We start from the raw sequence: 24507 nt of genomic DNA, 5'->3' as shown, positions 1-24507 counted from the left end.
ACAAGACGTGGGACTACATAAATGTTTTAATTCAATATGTTCATTCCATAAAAGTCATTTTCATCCACCAACCTTGTTTCTTATTCCTTGTTTGGTTGGTTGGTTCAATTTATATGCCGCCCAACTCCCTAAGGACTCTAAGCAGCTTCCATTTTGAAAATGGAAGTCTAATTTCTTTAATAACATACATCGAAAAAACATTAAAGTACAGTAATATCTCATCTTACGAACTTAATTGGTTCCCGGAGGAGGTTCGTAAGGCAAAAAGTTTGTAAGACGAAACATTGTTTCCCATAGGAAACAATGTAAAATGAATTAATGCGTGCAAGGAAAAAAAATGCAAAAAACCGCCACCGCCTGGCTGTCACCTTTTGAAACAGCCGGGCGCTTCTCAGCGTTCTTTCAATGCCGAACCTGGAAGTTTGGCAAAAGTTCGAGGTCGGTGTTCGGGTTCAGGAGGATGCTGAGAAGCCCCACTGCCCAGCTGTCAGCTTTTCAAATGAGCCGCGGAGCTGTCGGGCCAGTCAGGAGGCTAAAACGGAGGTGGGGAATCCCAATAGGGAATTCCATGGGCGGAGCTTTGACGTCACGAAGACGTCCTTCCTGGCTGGCCAAAACGTGGACTTGAACAATTAAAGATAAATAAGGCAATGGGTCCAGATGGCACCCACCCCAGATCTGTCATTGCTATCCCCTTGACTGATTTGTTTATTAACCAATCCCTTTTAACATGAGATGTTCCTGATGATTGGATAATGGCCAGTGTTGTGCCTATCAACAAGAAGGGCAGTAGAGAAGAAGCTGGTAACTACAGGCCAGTTAGTTTGACATCAGTTATAGTTAAAATGTTGGAGATTCTACTCAAAAAGAGGATATATCAGCACCCCAAAACCAATAACTTATTGGACCCAAACCAGCATGGCTTTACTAAAGGCAAATCATGTCAGACTAATCTAATTGATTTCTTTGACTATGTTACAAAGTTGTTGGAGGAAGGTGGTGCCGTGGATATTGCCTATAGGGACTTCAACAAAGCATTTGATATGGTTCCACATAAAGAGCTGATAGATAAATTAATGAAGATTGGACTTAATCCCTGGATAGTTCAGTGGATTTGCAGTTGACTGAAGTGTAGAAATCAGAGAGTTGCAGCCTTCCATCCTTCCGAGGTGAGTAAAATGAGGACCCGGATTGTGGGGGCAATATGTTGGCTCTGTTAAAAAGTGCTATTGCTAACATATTGTAAGCCGCCCTGAATCTTATGAGAAGGATGGCATAAAACTCGAATAAATAAATAAATAAATAAATAAATAAATAAATAAATAAATAATGGCGAGTATTTTGAGCACAGACTGGTTACAAGAGGTGTGCCACAAGGGTCTGTTCTGGGTCCTATTCTTTTTAATATGTTTGTGAGTGACATAGGGGAAGGTTTGGTAGGGAAGGTTTGCCTATTTGCCAATGACTCTAAAGTGTGTAATAGGGTTGATATTCCTGGAGGCGTCTGTAATATGGCAAACAATTTAGCTTTACTAGATAAATGGTCAAAGCAATGGAAACTGCAGTTTAATGTTTCCAAATGTAAAATAATGCATTTGGGGAAAAGGAATCCTCAATCTGAGTATTGTATTGGTAGTTCTGTGTTAGCAAAAACTTCAGAAGAGAAGGATTTAGGGTTAGTGATTTCTGACAGTCTCAAAATGGCTGAACAGTGCGGTCAGGTGGTAGGGAAAGCAAGTAGAATGCTTGGCTGCATAGCTAGAGGTATTAGAAGCAGTAAGAGGGAGATTATGATCCCGGTGTACAGAGCACTTGCAAGACCACAATTGGAATACAGTAATACCTCATCTTACGAACTTAATTGGTTCCAGGACGAGGTTCGTAAGGTGAAAAGTTCGTAAGATGAAACAATGTTTCCCATAGGAATCAATGGAAAAGCCAATAATGCGTGCAAGCCGATATTAAGGCTTAAAAAAAAAAAAAGCTGCCGGCAGACGAAGCTGAGGTGAACGGAGTGGGGGGAGGGAAACCCATGGAGATCCAGAGGGGAGAATGGGGCAGGACAGGGTAGGGAAAAATGGAGGAAACCCATGGAGATCCAGAGGGGAGAATGGGGCAGGAAAGAGTGGAGAAAAACGGAGGAAACCCATGGAGATCCAGAGGGGAGAATGGGGCAGGAAAGAGTGGAGAAAAACAGAGGAAACCCATGGAGATCCAGAGGGGAGAATGGGGCAGGAAAGAGTGGAGAAAAACGGAGGAAACCCATGGAGATCCAGAGGGGAGAATGGGGGAGAACAGGGTGGGAAAAAATGGGAGGAACTCAAGTCTGGAGGTGGGGCATCCCAGCGGCCGGCGGCAGGTTCGTAAGGTGAAAAAAGTTCGTAAGAAGAGGCAAAAAAATTCCGAACCCTGGGTTCGTATCTTGAAAAGTTCGTATGACGAGGGGTTCGTATCATGAGGTACCACTGTACTGTGTTGAGTTCTGGAGACCTCATCTACAGAAAGATATTGACAAAATTGAACGGGTCCAAAGACAGGCTACAAAAATGGTGGAAGGTCTTACGCATAAAACTTATCAGGAAAGACTTAATGAACTCAATCTGGAGGACAGAAGGGAAAGGGGTGACATGATCAAAACATTTAAATATGTTAAACGGTTAAATAATGTTCAGGGGCAAAGTGTTTTCAATAGGAAAGTGAACACAAGAACAAGGGGACACAATCAGAGGTTAGTTGGGGGAAGGTCAGAAGCAACATGAGAAAATATTATTTTACTGAAAGAGTAGTAGATGTTTGGAACAAACTCCCAGCAGATGTGGTTGGTAAATCCACAGTAACTGAATTTAAACATGCCTGGGATAAATATACTGTATATCCACCCCAAGATAAAATACAGGAAATAGTACAAGGGAAGACTAGATGGACCATGGGGTCTTTTTCTGCCGTCAATCTTCTATATTTCTATGTTTCTATGTTTCTATGTATACTATATTATCTCCATATGGGCAGATCTCTGGTTCTTAGGATAATGTCAAATAATCAAGAACTATGTCAAAGACAAACCAGACAAACAATTCCAGGCTCTATTTAAAATCCTCTTTTAAATTTCAGCCAGGGGTGAAATCCAACAGGTTCTAACAGGTTCCGGAGAACTGGTAGCAGAAATATTGATTATTTCAGAGAAAAGGCAAATATCACCCAAATTCTGAGCTTTTTTTCCCCCCTAATGGGTTTGCACACATTATTTGCTTTTACATTGATTCCTTTGGGGAAAATTGCTTCTACTTAAAAACCTGGTCACGGAACAAATTAAGTTCTTAAGTAGAGGTACCACTGTATATCGCTTCATAGAGTTTACAGCCCTCTTTAAGTGGTTTACAAAATCAGCATATTTCCCAACAATCTGGCTCCTTATTTTACTGATCTGGGAAGAATGGAAGGCTGAGTCAACCTGAACACATCAGGATCAAACTCATGGCAGTTGACAGGATTAGCCTGCATTTTTTAAATTTTTGATCATATGACCATGAGGATCATGCAATAGTCATAAGTATACAAAATGGTAATAAACCATACCTTCCAATTTCACTGCAACTCTGAATGATTACTAAATGAACAGTTGAAGACTACCTATATTTAAGAAGTATTGGATTGATCCAAAATTATTTGACCAGAGTGCAAGACAGACAAATCTGGAACGGTCCCAAAGACCCCCTTCTTATATATATAGTTGTCCCCAACATCTGACATGTGTCTGAGAGTGGCAGAAAAATACCCTTAGCACAAATCATGCGGATAGTCCTTAATTTATAACCGATAAACCAGCAACCAGTCTCCGGAGAGGGGCGGCATACAAATCCAATAAATCAAATTAAATCAAACCATTCAAAATCACATCAGAAATGAAAAAAAAGTGACCTACAACAATGCACCTATGACCATCATAGCATCCACCACAGTCATGTATTCAATTTCTTTCTTTCTTTCTTTCTTTCTTTCTTTCTTTCTTTCTTTCTTTCTTTCTTCATTCATTCATTCATTCATTCCATCCTTCTCCTTAAACTCAGGGTGGCTTACAACATGTTAGCAATAGCACTTAACAGAGCCAGCATATTGCCCCCAAAACATCCGGGTCCTCATTTTACCCATCTCGGAAGGATAGAAGGCTGAGTCAACCTTGAGCCGGTGATGAGATTTGAACCGCTAACCTACAGATCTACAGTCAGCTTCAGTGGCCTGCAGTACAGCACTCTACCTGCTGCGCCACCCCGGCTCTTATCCTTTTTTTATTAGTTTATAATATAAAAGACAAAAAGACAAAACCAATAATAGGAAAAATAGGGGAGGGAAAAGGGAAGAGAAAAGTGTAGAAAAGAAGGGAAGAAGAAAGGAAAGGCATTCTAACCACTGCACCACCACTAATAACATAGTTATTTGTTATGCATGTTCGTTGAATTTATATGGCTACTCAACCTATCCAATAAAAATGCAAGAAATTCATATAAGAGTTCCCCTGACTCATTTTTTAATAACCTTTTAGGGGAGAAAGCTTGAGGTTTTAATGAAAATCGCCATGAAACGTACAAGACAAGAGATTGTGTGACATTACAGAAGCTGCATTGAGTAATTCTGGCTAGTATAGCCTGTCTTGAATCTCTCAACTACAGAAGAAAGATACATTCACTCTTCTAGACGAAGAAATAAATGAGCACATCAATCAAAACAGGAAGTGATCGCTAAAGGGATAAAATAGTCTTTGCATATCCAGATCAGCATGACACAATCTTACTTCTATTGATAAATGTATAAAGATGCATCTCAATAAAATCCCCAAACAGTTATTCAGAAGGCCTCAGCCTTCATGTACCCCAATATAATAACTTCATGTATTTTGCACGTAGAAAATATAAAAAAACATTTTGTTATACTTTGGGGATAGGATGAGACATTGACGAAATGTACAATTTTAATTTTTCAAAACCATCACAAAGTGCTAAGAAGACAGTGATAAATCAGGCAGATATTTACACAATTGAACCACAATACTTATCTTAAAAGAAGTGTTTATCCCTATGGATTATGCTAGTTATAATTTTCTTCCAACAGCTGAAATAAATCATACTTTTTACCCCCTATTGCACATACATCCAGCGGTGAATCAGCAGGGATATTGTGGCCCAGAATTAGCTGTTTGAGTATCAGCTGCTGAGTAACACAGCATGTACCATCAATTCATCTAAATGTGTTACAGCGGATCAATACTGAATCTGTAAAGCCATTTGTTCTTTGACTCTACATGGCAAAAATCATCGCCTTAAGAATAACTCAATTTTCTTCATCTCTACACTAAATGGAACATCAACACTATAAAAGTAAACAAGCAGCACTAGCTGCAGAATATTCAACAATATTTCTGCCTGCAGGCCATGGCAAGCAAATGAATATTTTCCTGTTAGATATCCCTTCCTTGTCTTATTCAGAGAACCAATTTTCACCTGTGATTAGGGAGGAAACCGAGTATATAGACAAAGCCATCCATATTTGACAATAAAGCAAGGTGACCTGCCACAAAGTCATTGAACAAGGCAAGTCCTAACCTTTCTGAACAGAGCAATGTGTCATAATATGAACATAATAAAGTGTTCTGTTATTATGGCAAAATGTCATAGGTACCCTATTCAAGAAATTCCTAGCTACTTTACAAAGCTGTAAAAATATTATCAAATAAGCTAATATTTCCCCCTTTTAAAAATTTCCATTCAACCCTGTATGATTTTCAAAGATTTCTTGTACAAATCTTGTCAGAGTCACGTTCGGAAGTTTACTGTTCAGACACAGAAAAGATACCAGGAACTGGAGACTTTGAAGAACGAAGACAATGCAGCAGGAATTCTTTTGAAGAAGTTTCTCTTCTTTGTATCAAAACTATATATTTTTTTCTAGGTACAGAACACAATACTATCTTACTATACAACACCACCACTAACTACAGACTACTAGTCACAAATCACTACTAAGCACTAACCACGACAAGCCATAAACCACCACACCAATGCAAAGGTGCACTACTGTTTATACAATTCTAAACCAATAAGGCTGTAGCTTATTCATCATGACTCAGCAGTCTTTTCACTTCGCATAATTCCAGCCTTTCAACTGTAAATGGAATATTATTTCAGGACAGTACTAATCCTGACAAATCCTTGCAATTTTCTTGGCAAGATTTCTTGGATGTGGTTTGCCATTGCTTGCTTCCCAGGGCTGAGAGAAAGTGACTGGCCCAAAGTCACCCAGCTGGCTTTCTGCCCAAGGCAGGATTAAAACTCAGGTTCTCCTGATTTCTAGCCTGATGCCTTGACCATCAAACTGGTTCTAAATATAATAACTGGCTGTGTCTTATGGAATGCCAATTATTCTTGTCCTAATATTTTTTTTCCAGGAAAATTATTTTTCCCCGATTTGCCCAATTCATATTCATATCCAGACTCCTGCACAGAAACTTTGCAATAAAACCTAAGTGCATCTAACAAGTAATAGTGTAATATTTCTGGCAAGAATTATTTATAGATCTGGTGACAATAATGAATTAGTGAAAAAGTTGGATTTAATTAGCTGACCATTTCCATTAATAATTCAGCATTGGTTTGTGAGATCACTGCATGCAGCTGGGTTTTTGTTTTTTTAAAACTTTCTGTAATTAAATGTTACGTTTTAAAAGATTTGCATCATAGGCAGAATTTGCTATCTCTGGAAAGTTCAATGTCAAATGGACATACCAAAATTAAAAATAAAACCACCACACCCCACCCTTCATGGTATCCAAAACCAACAATTTCTAAAGTATGGCAAATTCTAGTTAATAAGATCATAGCAAAGACATCCCTTTAAGCAAAACATTATTGAAAGATCACATTCATTTATGCAAAATATGCAATCCTGAGAACTCAACAGTCAACAGAGATTTGATGTTTATTTCATAGAGCTACCTGAAGCAGACATTTGTTTCAATACACTGTGACCTCTAATTCTCTGAGGTTCCTCCTTAGTAACGCTAGGACAAGGCTGTCTGGCACTTCAAAAACCAGACAAAGCAGCAGAAGAAAGTTTGAACAATGAAGTAAAGGTGTGGCTATGTATTTATGAAATACAATTACAGTGGTACCTCGAGATACGAGTTTAATTCGTTCCGGACCTGGGCTCTTAAGTCGAGCAGCTCTTATCTCGAACGACTTTTCCCCATAGGAATTAATGTAAATAATTTTAATTGGTTCCAGCCCTCAAAAAACTCACAAAGTTAGTCTAAATTATGCAGAAAGACATGTTTTTAATGAAGAAATGTACATGTACATATAAATGAATAATGAAGTTTCTTTCACTTAACTTGTAAACTTTCTTAAACTTTTAAATTTACATATGTTCAACTTCTCTGCCACCCAATCCTGTAGGACAGAGGTCCCCAACCCTTTTTGCACCAGGGACCGGCTTTAAGCGATCAAGAGAGGAATGGGTGAATGAATGGACGGAGGGTGGGAAGGAAGGAAGGAAAGAGGGAAGGGACAGGAACAGAGGAAGGAAGCAAGGAAACTTATGAAAGGGGAGAGTAAGAGAGGAATGAGTGAAGGGAGGGAGGGAGGGAAGAAGGTGGGAAGGAGAAAGAAAAGAAGAAATAGAGGAAGGGAAGGTAAAAGAGAGAAAGAAAAAGAGCAAGAAAGAAAGCTGCAAGCACCCCCCCGAGCCCTCCAGGCCGGCTGCAACCTTTTAAAACACGCGCGCCGCTTCGCAGCTGTCTCCTGAAGCCGAACACGGAAGTTAGCGTTTGGCTTCAGGAGACAGCTCCTTGGCGCTTGTATCTCGAATTTGGGCTTGTAAGTAGAACAAAAATATCTCTCCCCTCCCAGCTCTTATCTCGAGTTGCTCTTAAGTAGAGCAGCTCTTATGTCGGGGTTCCACTGTATTGTATAATTGCATTATAATAATAATACTAAGCAACTTAATTTTTGTCAATTTGGTTTTGTAGAGTTCTAATGAGTTCAAAAATAGGAATGGAACAGAAAATAAAAATCTTGATTATACTTCCAAAATTATGGAAGAATAAACCATAATTTTGTTTATCACTCAGTGTCAGTATTATCATTTGGCTCAAGTAAATCACATTTGGCCAATAAAGAATTATATTCTATTTCTATTTCTATTATTTCTATTATTTCTATTATTTCTATTATTTCTATTATTTCTATTATTTCTATTATTTCTATTATTTCTATTATTTCTATTATTTCTATTATTTCTATTTCTATTTCAGAATAATAATAATAATAATAATAATAATAATAATAATAATAATAATAATAATATCTAAAAATCGAGCTGCAACAACTCTGGCATAAGCCAGTTAAAGAGGTCCCGGTGGTACTTGGCACGCTGGGCGCAGTACCAAAGGATCTCAGCGGACATTTGAAAACCATCGGAATTGACAAAATCTCCATCTGTCAATTGCAAAAGGCCACTTTACTGGGATCGGAAAACATAATTCGCCGCTACATCACGCAGTCCTAGGTGCTTGGGAAGCGCCCGACTGGTGATGAAATATGAAATCCAGCATAGTGATCTCGTTTGCTGTGTTGTACTGACATAATAATAACAAATAATAATAATAATAATAATAATAATAATAATAATATAATAATAATAATAATAATAATAATAATAATAATAATAATAATAATAATAATAATAATAATAATAATAATAATATTGCCAGGTTTGGAACACACCGGTTTAGATCCAGTTCCACCCGCTTTCCAGTTCCAGCTTTCTTTTAGATGAAGTTTTTCCATCAACTAAATCTATTTCCACAAATTCTTGCATTGTGGGTGAAAGACATGGTGTACTCTATTACTATAGAGCGTACAGCCAGAAATGATAACCAATCCAGAATATGCAATTAGAATCCATGTGTAAATCCCTAGCTGAAACAGTTGTGCAGGTTTCTAATCTGTCTCCATGCTCAAAAATGATTCTGGCAAAACAAAACAAAAGAACAACAAAAAAAAGTTCCCAGTAATATCTTCAGAAAGTTATTGTGCAATTACTGACATTTCTTCTAATTAAAAACGCTTCTCTTTCAGAAAGAGAGAGACAAAAATATGTGTACAGTATTGGCAGTAATGTACACATACACACACAAATACGCAGGCTGTGATGGCGAACCTATGGCACATATGCCACAGGTGGCATGCAGAGCTCTCTCTGCGGGCACGTGAGCTGTTGCCCCAGCACAGCTCCATCATGTATGCGCCTCCCACTGACCAGCTGATTTTGGGGTCTTTCTTGTGCATGCACAGAGGATGGGGTGCATGCAGACAATTTGTGTACAGGGGGCAGGGTGTGCATGGGGGCATGCAAAGGGGCAGGGTGTGCATGGGGATCATGAGTGCATGCACGGAGGAGTACATGACATGTGTGCATGTGCATGTGGTGGGATACACACAGGGGGATTGCATGCACATGCATTGGCTGTAAGCAGGGGGTTACACATGCCTGCACAGGGGGAGTTGTGCACACATTTCATTATGAGTGCTTTCAGCGCACGGCGACGGAAAGGTTAGCCATCCCTGCACTAGGGCGATTCATAACATTCTTAGAATAAGACAAGGCAGATACACAAGAAAAGCCTTGCCTTAAGCGCTCCACAGTTTAAAATGCTGAAGGACAACCATTAAAATATTTGAAATGTTACTGCTGTGGAAATTGTATTGATTGTTCTCTTCCATTGTCTTTGTACTGTAATTTCATAAGAATATACAGAAGGGAACATTGGGGTTATCCTAAGGCATTTTGTTTTCCTCGATAAAAAGTAGCAAATGTCTTTTCTGGGCACCTAGCAAATCAAGACCTATTGTATTGGTAGCTGAGAGAAAATTCCTGCTCTTCAGGAGATTATCTAGCCATTTCAGCCTGGTTCTTGCAAACTGATTATTCAATTATTCCTTCTCTCTGTGGAAGAAATAGAGTATCAATAGGCCCAGACTGTTGGTTTTCAGGTTAATAGCTCCATCTTCTTACTGCCTTGCCCCTTGTTGGTGGCACATACTTTTGTAGCCAAATTCCCACCTAAGCAAGATCACGTACAAGCAGTGAAGGACTACCAAAATGTTTACTACCACCCTGTGGGCGTGGCGTATTCAGGATGCCCGGCATTTTCTTTCAACATCTTTCAGTGCAAATTGGGTTCTCTGGAGTGGAGCTCCATTTTTGCTACCCCACTGCGTCCTCCTCTGCCCTGTCTGGGCAGTAGCCCACCCCTGCATACAAGAGTCCATTGGGCTGACCAAGAGGAAGAGGCAGGGCAGACCTGATTGATGCCTAATTTAGTATATATTCCTCCATGGACGTCTGTGTAACAAAATATAACATAGCATCATAGATCAACAATTTTCAGATCAACAAAATCCAGAAAACAATCTAATGGTGGCTGTTGTGCATGTTATTAAATACATTTTTTTTCAATTTATATTTTAATCATCTTGTATGTTTTACATTAAAACTCTGGTTATATATTAAAGTGTTGTGGATTTAAAGAAAAAGGGGCAAACTTACAAACAGAATTCTTGTGATTGTTGTCTTTGTTGGGCAACATCTTGACGCCTCTCGATTTCAGTTCGATTGCCTTTTTCACTGAAAAAGAAAATTAAACAGTCACACATTTTTTCATATTCAAGACTCAAAGTAAAAGATACTTAAATGGTTGCCTTTTTAATTTAATTAATTTAATGTAATTGACTTTTATGCTGCCCAATCCCATGGGGCTCATGGTGGCTTACAATAATAATAATAACACAATACATTGATAAAAAGTCAAATATTAAATGATAAAAACAGTAAAATACCCCATTATAAAACTCAAGCAAACTATCAAATCAACCACACATACATACAAGCAGTGGAAGTGATGTGCCAGTGCCTGGAGGCTGTTGGGGTCTGGATGGGTGTCAACAGGCTCAAACTCAACCCTGACAAGATGGAGTGGCTGTGGGTTTTGCTTCCCAAGGACAATTCCATCTGTCCATCCATCAACCTGGGGGGGATTACTGACTGCCTTGGAGAGGGTCCGCAACTTGGGCGTCCTCCTCGATCCACAGCTCACATTAGAGAACCATCTTTCAGCTGTGGCGAGGAGGGCGTTTGCCCAGGTTTGCCTGGTATAGCAGTTGCGGCCCTATTTGGACCAGGAGTCATTGCTCACAGTTGCTCATGCCCTCATCACTTCTAGGTTTGACTACTGCAATGCTCTCTACATGGGGCTACCTTTGAAAAGTATTCTGAAACTTAAGATCATACAGAATGCGGCTGTGAGAGCTATCATGGGCATTCCCAGATATGCCCATGTTTCGTCATCATTCCGCAGCCTGCACTGGCTCCCGATCAGTTTCTGGTCACAATTCAAAGTGTTGGTTATGACCTACATGGCATCGGACCAGAATACATCTGGGACCGCCTGCTGCTGCACGAATCCCAGCAACCAATTAGGTCCCACAGAGTTGGCCTTCACCGAGTCCTGTTGACGAAACAATGCCGTCTGGCGGGACCCAGGAGAAGAGCCTTCTCTGTGGCGGCCCCAGCCCTCTGGAATCAGCTCCCCCCAGAGATTAGGACTGCCCTCACCCTCCTTGCCTTTTGCAAACTTTTGCAAACTCATCTATGTCGCCAGGCATGGAGGAATTGATATATCCTTAGCTGCCTTTGATTTTATGGATGGTGTGTTTGGGCTGTATGACTGTTTTTAATAAGGGTTTTTTAAAGACTGTTTTAACATTGGATTTATATATGATGTTTTATTGTTGTGAGCTGCTCCGAGTCCTCGGAGAGGGGTGGCATACAAATCTAATAAATTATTATTATTATTATTATTATTATTATTATTATTATTATTATTATTATTATTATACAAGTCAACCACAAGTCGGCCATGACAAGATATTAACATTCATGGCACCCAGGTCTGCTGGCAGAGACAGGTCTTCACGGCCTTTCAGAATGCCAGTAGAATAGGAGCAGTGGGTAGTTGGTTCCATAGAGCCGGAGCAGCCACAGAGAAGGCTCTCCCCTGTGGGCCCGCCAACCTGCATTGCTTGGTCGACAAGACCCGGAGGAGGCCAACCCCGTAATCCATTTGGCCTCTGGGAGGTATGTGGCAGGAATCCCCCCCATCTGTTATTTTTCTTTAGTGCTTACAACCATTTAATCACCACAATGAATGGACAATTTTGAAACTTATTATTTTTGTATACGTGATCAACAGAAATAGCTGAGGAATGTTCTTCCTATGTGATGTGCCCTTAAGCAAGCAGCTCAGTGATGACATGGAGTTTAAGAGACCACATTAACCAATTGAAGCCTGAATCTCATCTATCTCTTTTCTGTAGGGAAAAAAAAATCTCACAGGAGGAGGAAAGATGATGAGCTAACCCAATGTAAAACAAAGTTATTTAAGTTTTTCTCCCACTTTCTATGTTTCATGTTGTAGCCAAGTTTTTTCTCTTTAAACATTCCAAACATTTATTTTATCCTCCTGTTCAGCCAGAAATGCTTTTAGGGTTAGTGCATAAATCAATAAAACAATATCCTTAACCATCTAAAAGATACTTCACAAACAGAAAATACAGCCAGAGGAGAAGAGGAAAACATGATAACATGTTAATTCAGTAACCATTCTATACATTGAGAGTTTTTCCAATGTCTCCAATGGAATAGGCCCAAGATGCTCACAGTAATAATTTAAATCTTTGTACGGTGCAGTTGCATGTTGGAAATAATGAACTGAATATATTTGTTTCTCACATTCTCTATATTTCCAAATACTCAATTTAATAAATAACAATAAGGTTACTCAGATGGATTTCTCTAAAACATTTGAACTCCAAATTGTAATCTGTACTGTCTGCCTTTTTTCTTTGTTTTATCTTTGCAATGCAGTAGATTATTTTTAAGATTTAGATTAAATTTGATTTCTATGCTGCCCTTCTTCTGAGACTCAGACCGGCTTTCAACATGTAGAAATCTAAATAAAATTTACAGATTAAAATCCCCATAATTAAAAGTTAACAACAGATTCACATATCATCCATCACACATTAATTCATTGTGTGGGGCAAGGCGTTAAAATTTCAATGGGTCCAGGACTGCAGAGGTGGGTCTTTAAAAGTTTAAGAAGGCAAGAAGAGTGGGGCCAGTACAGATCTATGAGGGGAACTCATTCCATAGGGCTGGGGCCACCATAGAGAAGGCTCTGCCCCTAGGCCCCGCCAGATGACACTGTCTGGCTGATGGGACCTGGAGAAGTCTGACTCTTTGGGACCTAACTGGCTGTTGGGATGTATGAGGCAAGAAGATGGTCCCATGAGTAATCTGGTCCTATGCCATGTAGGACTTTATAGGTCATAATTAATACTTTAAAATGTGTTCATAGACTAATCGTTACCACTGCAGCTCGCGGAGTGCTGTAGAGACATGGGCATTTCTCAGGCGGCCCATGATCCCTCATGAGGCTGCATTCTGTATTATCTGCAGTCTCCGAACACTCTTCAAAGGTAGCCCTTGGGTCAAAAGTATACATGCTGTGATTCTGCTTTGGTTCAGGTTTGCTCAGCAAAGTGCTCAAGCTTTGCTTAGAAGTGTGTGTGTGAGTGTGTGTGAGTGTGTGTGAGTGTGTGTGTGTTGATTTTTGTGTCTACACAGGCATATACATATATATATATCTTTATGAATACACATATACACATACACACAACCACACACACACACACATAGAGAGACGGAAAGACAGACAGATAAATACATTGTTTCCATCCAAATAAAAATATGTTGCATCTTCAAAGTTATTTAATTGCATTAGCTGAGCCAGATTTTGGCCACAAGGGTATAGTGAAAATAGTCCAAAATATTTCTTGCCATAAATTTCTTCCACTTGAGACTTAAAATAATTCATCTATCAAAGATAGCACAGTTCTTTATCTCCACTGTGGGGTCTAAATTGGGTCATTACATAGAAAGCTATGCATCTCTTCCCCTCTCCAAAGAAAAAGAAAAGTATACCAAATTACACCAAATAACTTTCAGGATCATTTATGAAAGCAGCACTGTAAATATCTTCTGATATCTTAGTTGCAATTGATCTGGCTTGGGAACTTGTTTTGAGCATGTCGCTGCTTGTAAGCCATTTACCAAAATAGTTTCTCGATGTTGGTTGCTGTATTATTAGTTATATTGGGGTCCTTTTGTGCAAGTTTCTTTCTACCAGGTTTTCAAAATAGCAAACCTTAGTAAACCTTTTGAAATGAATGGATGACCCAAGGATGTTCCATTAAAAAGCCTTTGAAATAACAGAACTGGTGAAGAGGAAAAAGCAAGGCTGACAGTTTCCTAAAATGTGCTTGAAATTTCCAAATGGCTATTAATGATCTCATTATGGAATTTCCTAGGAGACATAAAAGCATTGTCAAATTTTTAGATTGTTGTCTCTATGTGAAAATAATTACAGACACCTCACAACCTAGACACAAATTGTTTCAACTCCTACCCTCAAAACTAGGCTGTAGAGCACTTCACACCAGAACAATTAGACACTAGAACAATTTTTCCACAATTGCCATCACTCTGCTAAACAAATATTTCCCTCAACACTGTCAAACTATTTACTAAGTCTGCACTATTAATCTTCTCATCTTTCCCATCACCCATCTCTTCCCACAAATAACTGTATGACTATAACTTTGTTGCTTATATCCTTACAATTTATATTGTCTGGTTCCTAATATGATTGAATTGCTTATTAGTACCTGCACTATCATTAAGTGTTGTACCTTATGATTCTTGATGAATGTAACTTTTCTTTTATGTACACTGGGAGCATATGCACAAAGACAAATTCCTTCTGTGTCCAATCACACTTGGCCAATAAAAATCTATTCTATTCTATTCTATTCTATTCTGTTCTGTTCTATTCTATTCTATTCTATGCGGGGTGCAGAGAGGGACAAATTACAAACCTTCACCACATTTCCCACAATCCAATTGTCTGGTTGTTGGTTACATACTGAAAGGGTCTTTCTTAATTGTCCATGATACTTTTTTGGCCTTGTTTCTTGCCTTTGCTGATTAAAAGCTCAAGATGACATTCTGTTTCATCATTGTGCTGGGCTCATAATGCTATGGCAACAGCCTTCTCCTAATGGAGAATCCTACAGCTTTGCTAGAATAAAAGCTTGTTTATGACCACACTAGATGGGGACTCTTTGTCATTTACCCACCTATCTGGTGGTTAGAGGACCAGGTATAGAAGGCTGCTCTATAGCATCGCCACCATTTCAGCTCACATCTAACCATATAATAGTAGTAATTATCGCTACTGCAGAGGTAGTCTTGACTTACAATTTAATAAATAAATTACAAATCCACATACAAATCTAATAAATAAATAAATAAATAAATAAATAAATAAATAAATAAATAAATAAATGAATAAATAAATAAATAACAAATAAATTCGCTTTCTGAATGTTCAAAGTTACAATGGCATTGAAAAAAGTGATTTATGACTGTTTATCACAATTATCATTGTTGCAGCATCTCCATGATCATATGATTAAAATTCAGACGCTTGGCAACTGACTCGTATTTATGAACATTGCAATGTCCCAGGGACATGAGATCCCCTTTTGTAACCTTCTGACAAGCAAAGTCAACAGGGAAGTCAGATTCACTTAACAATTGTATTACTAACATAACAACAGCAGTGAGTCACTCAACAACTATGTCAGGAAAGTTCGTAAAATGGGGCAAAAGTCACTCAACACATGTTTTATTTAACAACAGAAAATTTGGGCTCAATTGTGTTCTTACGTTGATGGCTACTTATATATGTATTGGGCTGTCTTGCAAGAAAATCTTGAAGGGATAAACAGAATATTACTATCTGCCTCGAAAGCTATGTTACTGCATTCCTTTTCAGAAAAGCCATAAAACAATTTTAAGCAATACTAACCATCACCTTCATAAACTTGGACACCAGAAAAAGCACTTTTATCAAGCATTCTACAGCGTAGCTCCCACCAATATATATCATATGCCATCATTGGCTTTTGTCTGTTTTTCCCCCTTTGTCCAACTGCTATTATTATATTAATCCTGCTGCTCTGTTCAAAACCACTATACACTTGTACTGTTTACAAATCTAATAAAACTGTACACATTTTGCAGGCTAAATTATCTATAAATTGAAAAAAAATTCACAAAAAAAGGGAGCGGGGGGGCTTTTATGAGCAAAATAAACCAATAAGCATTATTTTTAATTTCAATTTTCATTTCATTGTGTGCAGAAATGTTCAACCTAGTTTCCAAGGAAAAGAAGTTTTCAAATTGACCAAATATAAGCACTTAAAATAAAGAATTTTCGGTGTGAGCCACACAGACTCTTAAACAGTATAAGTGTGACTTTTTTGCCCAGCAAAAACTAAGCCCCCCACCCCCAAAAAAAAATTCTCATAGAGAGAACCCCTGAAATGATGAAAAGTCATGTAATTTCAAGTTTCAGAAATGCAGGGAAATTGTTTTTACAGGGTCTCAAACTTCGATTTCGTGTTGCACAGACTCAAACAGAACAGCAGGGTTAAAAAGGGAGAACCCAAAGGTGCTTCCCCCCTCTTTTTTAAAAAAAAATAAAAATAAATACTATTTTTAAAATGACAAAACAATGCATACATACATCAACACACAACAACACATAAACATATATTCACTTTTTACAGCAGGGTATTTATTCCATTATTTACATTTTCTCCTTTTAAACTTCTCTAATTATCTTTATATTTATGGACCTATTTACACATTTCTATCCTTATTTCTTTACGTTGGTTACTTATAACACCATTATGTTTTACACACAATGTTTCTGATTTTATCTTTCATTATTGAACCTTATTCTCTATTTCTAATCTCTAACCAGTTATGTAATTTGTCCCAGACCAAATAATACTCAGTCTCTTCTTTTTCTTTTATCTGTTTTATTAATTGACCAAAGGTACTTTTTCAAGAGGCAACTGGACTTTCCAGAAAGTCCAATTGCCTCCTGATAAAGCACCTTTAGGACAACCATGACTTGGATGTCTGAGACTCTCCATAGTCATTTAAAAAGGGAGAACTATGCCTCTCTTCTTCTTTTGGTTGCTTCTAGATCAACATGTATGCTCCTATACTCAGGTCACACATAACACCGTATGAAAATTCAAATACTGTAATCCTTTTTTGGGGGGAGGGGGGAATAATTTAAACAGCCAAGTGAATTATCATGTCCTAATCCTATCTTGTGCAGGAAGATAATTGGTTTGCCACACATGGCATTTTTGTTTGTTTCAGCACTTGCACCATGTTAGTTTTTCCAAAACCCCATTCTCTTTAGGCAGTCAAGCTGATCGTCTTTTGGCTCAGCTAAAGCACAGACCTTCTGTCTTGCCTTGGTGAAATTCCCAATTTGTGGGAGCTTTGCCTCCAAACGTTGCTTTCAGAATTTATGAGCAGATTTCAAGGACAACCTTATCGACAAATCCAGCTTTAAACCCTCTAGTCAATTTCTAGTTTGTTACACTATCTTTATTTTTTTTAAAAAAAATATATCCAGCTTGTTCCCATTTATGTATGAAGCATACACAAAAAGTTCTTGCCTTCTTCTACCCAGGGCCGCCGATAGGGGGGTATTACTGGTAGTGGTGTACTGGGCCCGGCCATGAGGGGGCCCCGGTTTTGCCCGCCGTCGCACATGCGCAGTACCGGCCCTCTCTTGCCGGCTGCCTGTCTCACCAACGAAAAAGGCGGGCCCTATGGCCCTCGGAGGCAGGACTCGAAGAAGCCCCGACGGAGCCTTAGGCAGCGCGGTCCTCCAGTCCCAGAGCATGCGGCGAAGGTAGGAGCCCCTTCGGGGTGGCGGTTGCAACTTGCGCTTGTGTTAAATTTTGTTTCTTTCCTAAGCAGCCTTCTGTGTAAAAAAATCCATTTGGGAACGAGTCGTTCCCAAATGGATTTTTTTATACAGAAGGCTGCTTAGGAAAGAAACAAAATTTAACACAAGCGCAAGTTGTAGGCTTCGCAAGCATGCGCCAGCGTCCCCCAAAAGGCCCCCCGTGCACCCTTTTCCAAGGGCAGGCCGCGCACACGAAGCCGCGGCCGCCCCCGCCTGCCGCCTCCCCCGCGCCTCTAGCCCCCTCGCGCCCCCGTGGTACTCGCCGCTGCCCTCGCCCGCCCATCCGCTCCGCCTCTCTTCCCTGCGGGCATTCTCACAGCGGGGGCCACCGCACTCTCTCCATCTCCCTGCTAGCCTGCCCGGAGCATTCAAAGTAAGAGCGGTTTTTCTTACTTTGAATTTTCCGGGCAGCAGGGGGGTGGAGAGAGCGCACGTCAGCCCACGCGCCCGACATTCCAGGCGCGTCCCCTGACCCCGGTTTCCTGGATTCCTGGTGGCGGCGACCGAGCCCTGACCAGCGGGCTCCCGACCGAGCCCTGCGGCGGGAACGAAGCGAGTGGGGCGCTCCCCACCCGGCTGCAGCTCTTGTAACTCGGCCCGGGATGGGTGTGACTCTACGGGCTGCCCTCGTCGGGGAAAGAGAGGCGAGGGGAAGAGAGGGCCAGGAGGACACAGAAGGGAAGGGAGGAAAAATAGGGAGGGAAGGGAGGGAAAGACGGTGGGGAAGGAAGGGGAAGAGGGAGGAGAAGGAAACAGGAAGAAGAGATAGGTTGGTTGGAATGAAGGAAGAAGGGAAAGAAGGAGAAAGGGGAAGGGAAGGAAGGAAGGAAAGGAAAAGAGGGAGGGGGGAAAGGAAGGAAGGAGAGATAGGTTGATTGTAATTGAAAATTACAATTGAAAGTAATTGAAAATTACTTTTGCCAGCCTCTGGAGAACGAGAGAGAGTGAGAGCCACGACAGAGCAAGATAGAGAGAAAGTGAGAGAGAGAGAGAAATAGGGGGAGAGAAAGAGATAGCAAGAGAAAGAGAACGAGAGAGAGAAAGAGTGTGAGAGAGAAAGCAAGAGAGAGAGAAAGAAAACAAGAGAGGGAAAGTGAGAAAAAGAGAGAGAGAGAGAAAGAGGGGGAGAGATAGAGAAAGAGAGAGAAAGAAAAGAGAGAGAGATCAGAGAGGAAGGAAGAGTGAGAGAGAGGAAGAAAGCAAGATAGAGAAAGAGAGAGAGAAAGAAAGAGAGAGAGAGAGATGAGAGAGGAAGGAAGAGAGTGAGAGAGGAAGAAGGCAAGATAGAGAAAGAGAGAGAGAGAAAGAAAGAGAGAGAGGGGAAGAAAGCAAGATAGAGAAAGAGAGAGAGAGAGAGAAATGAGAGAGAGAGAAATGAGAGAGGAAGGAAGAGAGTGAGAGAGAGGAAGGAAGCAAGACAGAGAAAAAGAGAGAGAGAAGGAAAGAAAGAAAGAAAGAAAGAGATGAGAGAGGAAGGTAGAGAGTAAGAGAGAGGAAGAAAGCAAGATAGAGAAAGAAAGAAAGAGATGAGAGAGGAAGGGAGTGAGAGAAAGAGAAAGAAAGAGATGAGAGAGGAAGGAAGAGAGTGAAAGAGAGGAAGAAAGAGAGAGAGAAGAGTGGAAGGAAGCGAGAGAGATATGATAGAAAAAAGGGGAGAAAAAAAGAGAAATGAGAAAATGATTGAGGCAGAGAATGACAGAAAAAAGAGAGAAACAGAGAGAGAAGTGATTCTTGATTTAAAGCATATGGTAAAAGCACTTAAATAATAACAGAGAAAAAAACCCAGCCCTCACCTGTTTTTATTAATAGTTTTGCTGGTTGTTTTAGTTTTAATAGTAATGGATTTTGGTTTTTTAAAATTATTATTGACAAAATTGAACGGGTCCAAAGACGGGCTACAAGAATGGTGGAAGGTCTTAAGCATAAAACATATCAGGAAAGACTTCATGAACTCAATCTGTATAGTCTGGAGGACAGAAGGAAAAGGGAGGACATGATCGAAACATTTAAATATGTTAAAGGGTTAAATAAGGTCCAGGAGAGAAGTGTTTTTAATAGGAAAGTGAACGCAAGGACAAGGGGACACAATCTGAAGTTAGTTGGGGGAAAGATCAAAAGCAACCTGGGAAAACATTATTTCACCGAAAGAGTAGTAGATGCTTGGAACAAACTTCCAGCAGACGTGGTTGGTAAATCCACAGTATCTGAATTTAAACATGCCTGGGATAAACATATATCCATCCTAAGATAAAATACAGGAAATAGTATAAGGGCAGACTAGATGGAACATGAGGTCTTTTTCTGCCATCAGTCTTCTATGTTTCTATGTTTCTATTAATTTCTTTTAATAAAAAAGAAGGGATTTATTTATTTATTTATTTTTTATTTCTATGTCGCCCAGTCCCAAGTTTTTCCTTATTTCCAGATTGCATTTCTTCTTGGTGAGGTTCCGCCCATTGCTTCTTGTACTACCTTCAGGTGGCATGGAGAATAAATAGATGCCATCTGCTCTGTGGCAGCCCTTTAAGGATTGGGAAACTACTATTATATTCCCCCCTCAGTTTTCTATTTATTGAGCTAAACATACTCATTCTCTTAGCCCTTGTTCATAGGATTTAGCCTCTAGGCCAGGGGTGTCAAACTCAATTTCATTGAGGGCCACATCAGGGCTGTGTTTGACCTCAGAGGGCCGGGGGAGGGCTTGCCCAGGGTGTGTGGCCATGGTGGGCATGGCACCGGATTTGGGGGGCAGTAGTTTTAAAATGGCCGGGGGGGGGCAGACACTTAGGCTGTATGGGGCCCCAAAATTCCTGATGGCGGCCCTGCTTCTACCTTCCAGTCCCTGGATTCAAAGAAGGCACATTTTCCTACAGACTCACACACAGGTTCACCACCATATCATAAAACCATGATTGCATGAGCAGAGAAAGACACTTGCTGCAAAATGCTGTGCCCTGTCATTATCTGAGATAATGGAGACAACAGAATAGATGAGAAAGAAGTGGAGAAGGTAACAAAATACAAAGACCGGTAAATAGAAAAAGGACGACTGTGACCAAAGATGGCAAAGATTGTACCAATAGTCATAGAAACCTTGGGTGCAATCCCAAATCATTTGGAGCATAAATCCAATACCATCAACATTGGGGAAAAATCACCTTCAGTCAGTTGCAAAAAGCAATTTTCCTCAGAAAAGTGTACATCCTTTTATATTATTAAACAGTAACATCCGCAAATGAAGGCCAATATGCACATCCTGCCATGATTGTGTTTCATGATACAATCTGTGTTGTTCACTGGGACCAGAGGTTTAGTCTTCTGAGCTTTCAGACTTGTGCTGTAGGCCATCCTCAGGGAACTTCTCTGTCACCAGAATATGTCTCCCTCACCATATTCTGGTGAGACAAAAGTTATCTTAGGATAGGCAGATATAATTGTAGGATTCAATGTAGGTTGGTCACCAGGAACAGAAGTTAATCTTTTGGCTCGTGGCTAGATCAACATTACTCATGTCAGGGATACCTGTGGTGGCCCGAGCACTCTGCCAGCAAAAATGGGCTCCCGAGATTCATTTTCGGTGGTGACGTCCTCCTGAAACCCTCTGCCAGTGAAAAAGGAGCTCCGGAAGGCTGCCCTCGTGAGCTCAGTTTTCAGCTGTGACAACCTCATGCAATCGAGCCTCATGTGCCCTCCAGAGCTGGCAAAGGCACTGTGGGACGGTTCTTTACTGTTTCCAGGGCAGCCCTGTGGGCAGATCTAAGAACCCCACAGGCCGGATCCGGCACCTGAACTTTGATTTTGATACCCCTGATATAAAAGAACCATTGTGCAATTCCCCTAGCCTCTGTACCTCATTGCTGAGTATTACATGGATGTCTGTGCATGTATATGCAAGCCTCATGGTTTTTGGTTTCATCCCAGAAAACCCCTAATGGCTAATTTTCTTCTCACCTGCCTTTTTTTCCCACACATCCCACAGAAAACAAAGAAACGTGGCACATTAAAATGCACTTAAATAGCAATGTCCAGGAAACATTAATGCGTCAGAAAGAAAAACGCACACACATAAACACTTTTATTTATTTAAAATATTAATTAAAATAAAGTACGAGAGAGGGAGGGAGGGAGAGACAGAGACAGAGTTTTAAAGGATGTTTTAAAGGAAGTTTCCTTGCCTGATATCATAAGCAATACTGGCAATTAATCCCTTTGTGTGGAATTTATTATTTAATCCATGGCCAATCAAATCTGCAAACTGCCTGACTCTTTAATATACAAACACTGCTTCTATCAAATGTTGGTTGACTCAGAATAATGAACCACAAAGCCTTTCAAAAGGGCACAGAATGCTCAGGTGCTCTTGCGTGAATAGAAGGATTTCCCACAAGGTCTGGATTAGAATGTTAGTTCAATGGAAACTACTGATTGCAGAAACGAGAAGCCTGTCTATTCCTCTTCTGCATGACTTCCATTATCCCTGAACTAAAGAGCACATTTGTAGGAAATTCTTGGAGGAAGAGGACTGAGAAAGTGCTATCTCCCCTTCCATGAACAGAGGACTACCTATATTTCTTCACAGATTGCAACGGATAATTAGAACTGCAGAAAAAAACCATTGCTAACAACCTGCCTTCCATTTGTTCTGTCGGGCTCTCTGGTAGACTCCTCCTCCTCACAGGTACAAATGTCAGACACACACACGTTTGAAGATTCAAAACAATGTTCTTTATAATGAAAATTCACTTAACCTAAGCCCTCTTTTGGTATAGCAAAGAGCACTCGTCTCCAAACAAACTGGTAATTTGTACAAGTCCCTTATCAGTTCTGTGATACTTAGCTTGCAGCTGTGAGGCAATTCACTGTCCTTCTTCTTTCACGAAGTGAAACACACTTTGCTCTGGTTTAGTTTCAAAGCGGGAAAAAATCAGCACACCAAAGGTCAAAGTCAGTAAAGCAGTCACAAAACACAACGATCAGATAATCCTCCACAATGGCCAAACCTACAGGCTGCTCTTTATAGCAGCCTCACTAATTACCACAGCCCCACCCAACCACAGGTGGCCTCATTTTCTTTGATAATAATCTCTCAGTTGTTGTTGCCTATGCATCGCTCTCCGCATGCGTGGCTGTATCATTAACTCTTGTTCTGAATCCAAGGAGGAGCTAGATAATTGATCTCTTTCTGAGCTGTCTGCCACACTCTCCTCCTCCCAGTCACTCATGTCTTCTTGGTCAGAGGAGCCTTCATCAGCAGATTCCACTGGGGGCAAAACAGGCCTGCAGCATGTGGATGTCTCCCCCACATCCACAGTCCTTGGGGCAGGAGCTTGGCCAGAGCTAACCACAACACCATTGAGGATCTGTATACTGCATGAGTCAGAAAGAAGGCTGTGAAGATATCTATAGACCCCTCACACCTTAGACATAAACAGTGTCAATTTCTACCTTCAAAACTACGCTATAGGATACTACATACCAGAACAACTCGACACTAGGACAGTTTTTATCCACAAGCCATTACTCTGCTAAACAACTAATTCTGATAACACGATCTAAAATGACAGTATTACCAGCATTATTCTCATCTTCCCTATTCCCTATGTCTTTATCTTCTTATTTATTTTTGTTTATTTGTTTTATTTTATTTGACTTCTATGCCGCCCAATCCCAAAGGACTTAGTTATGACTATAACTTTGTTGCGCACTATTATTGTTGTATATACATTGGGAGCTTGTGCTCCTTAAACACATTCCTTGTGTGTGTAATCACATTTGGTCAATAAAGAATTTATTTTATTTTATTTGTATGGATGTGTGCTTTTTATGTGCGTAAAGGGAATTTGTGCACGTTTGCTTTCAGAAGATTGCTCAGCCTACGTGTAGTTTTTAACAGCTTGTTCTTACATGACCTGAGTGGTGCGGTTCACATTTCAGAAAGTTTTATTTCTCAATTATGCAGTTAGAAACTGTGTAACGCCTAACTGCCTAACAGCCTAACTAAGGGACTTAGTAGATAGAAAAACTATAAAGAGAGCTCTCCATCCCCACCTTGTTGGGGGGAAGATTTCACAGCAGGCTGCCTTAAAATAAATTTGCAAAGGAGGGTGAAAGGAATTCAGCTGGGAGATCTCATGAGGGATCAGCTCCCGCCAACTCAGGACCAGCTTCTGTGTTACAGGAATTGCTACTCTGGTTATATAATCATATATTGCATAGCAATAACAATAAACTTTTAAAAAGGCATCATGTGTGGATTTAACACATGCGTTCTCATCACTGGACCTGCTTCCTACTTATGGTTATCTCTGAAAAATCCAACACATATTTTGACAACTAATTGGATTTCACTCACAAAGTCATAGTGAATAGCCCAACAGTGAATGACTTATAAGAAAATTGCTCTGATCTACAGTGGATGATATTACAATAAAGAACATACATTTATTGAAATGCATGGATTGTACGTTGTACCTCCAGCTAAAATGTATTTGGGG

The 24507-nt window shown here is 40.1% G+C and overlaps 1 protein-coding gene across 1 annotated transcript in view; it reads right to left on the bottom strand.

Annotated features, from left to right (window-relative positions):
- Nucleotides 1-24507, bottom strand: part of CSMD1 (CUB and Sushi multiple domains 1) — a 1071884-nt gene that overhangs the window by 403715 nt on the left and 643662 nt on the right. The window contains exon 7 of the mRNA XM_070732892.1: nt 10600-10677. Coding sequence (XP_070588993.1) covers nt 10600-10677 — 78 coding nt within the window. The remainder of the gene's footprint in view (nt 1-10599; nt 10678-24507) is intronic.

The sequence above is a fragment of the Erythrolamprus reginae genome, chromosome 1 (assembly GCF_031021105.1).
Source record: "Erythrolamprus reginae isolate rEryReg1 chromosome 1, rEryReg1.hap1, whole genome shotgun sequence".
Classification (NCBI taxonomy): Eukaryota; Metazoa; Chordata; class Lepidosauria; order Squamata; family Dipsadidae; genus Erythrolamprus; species Erythrolamprus reginae.
The sequence above is the reverse complement of the archived record's forward strand: the minus strand, read 5'-3'. Positions and strand labels throughout refer to the sequence as shown.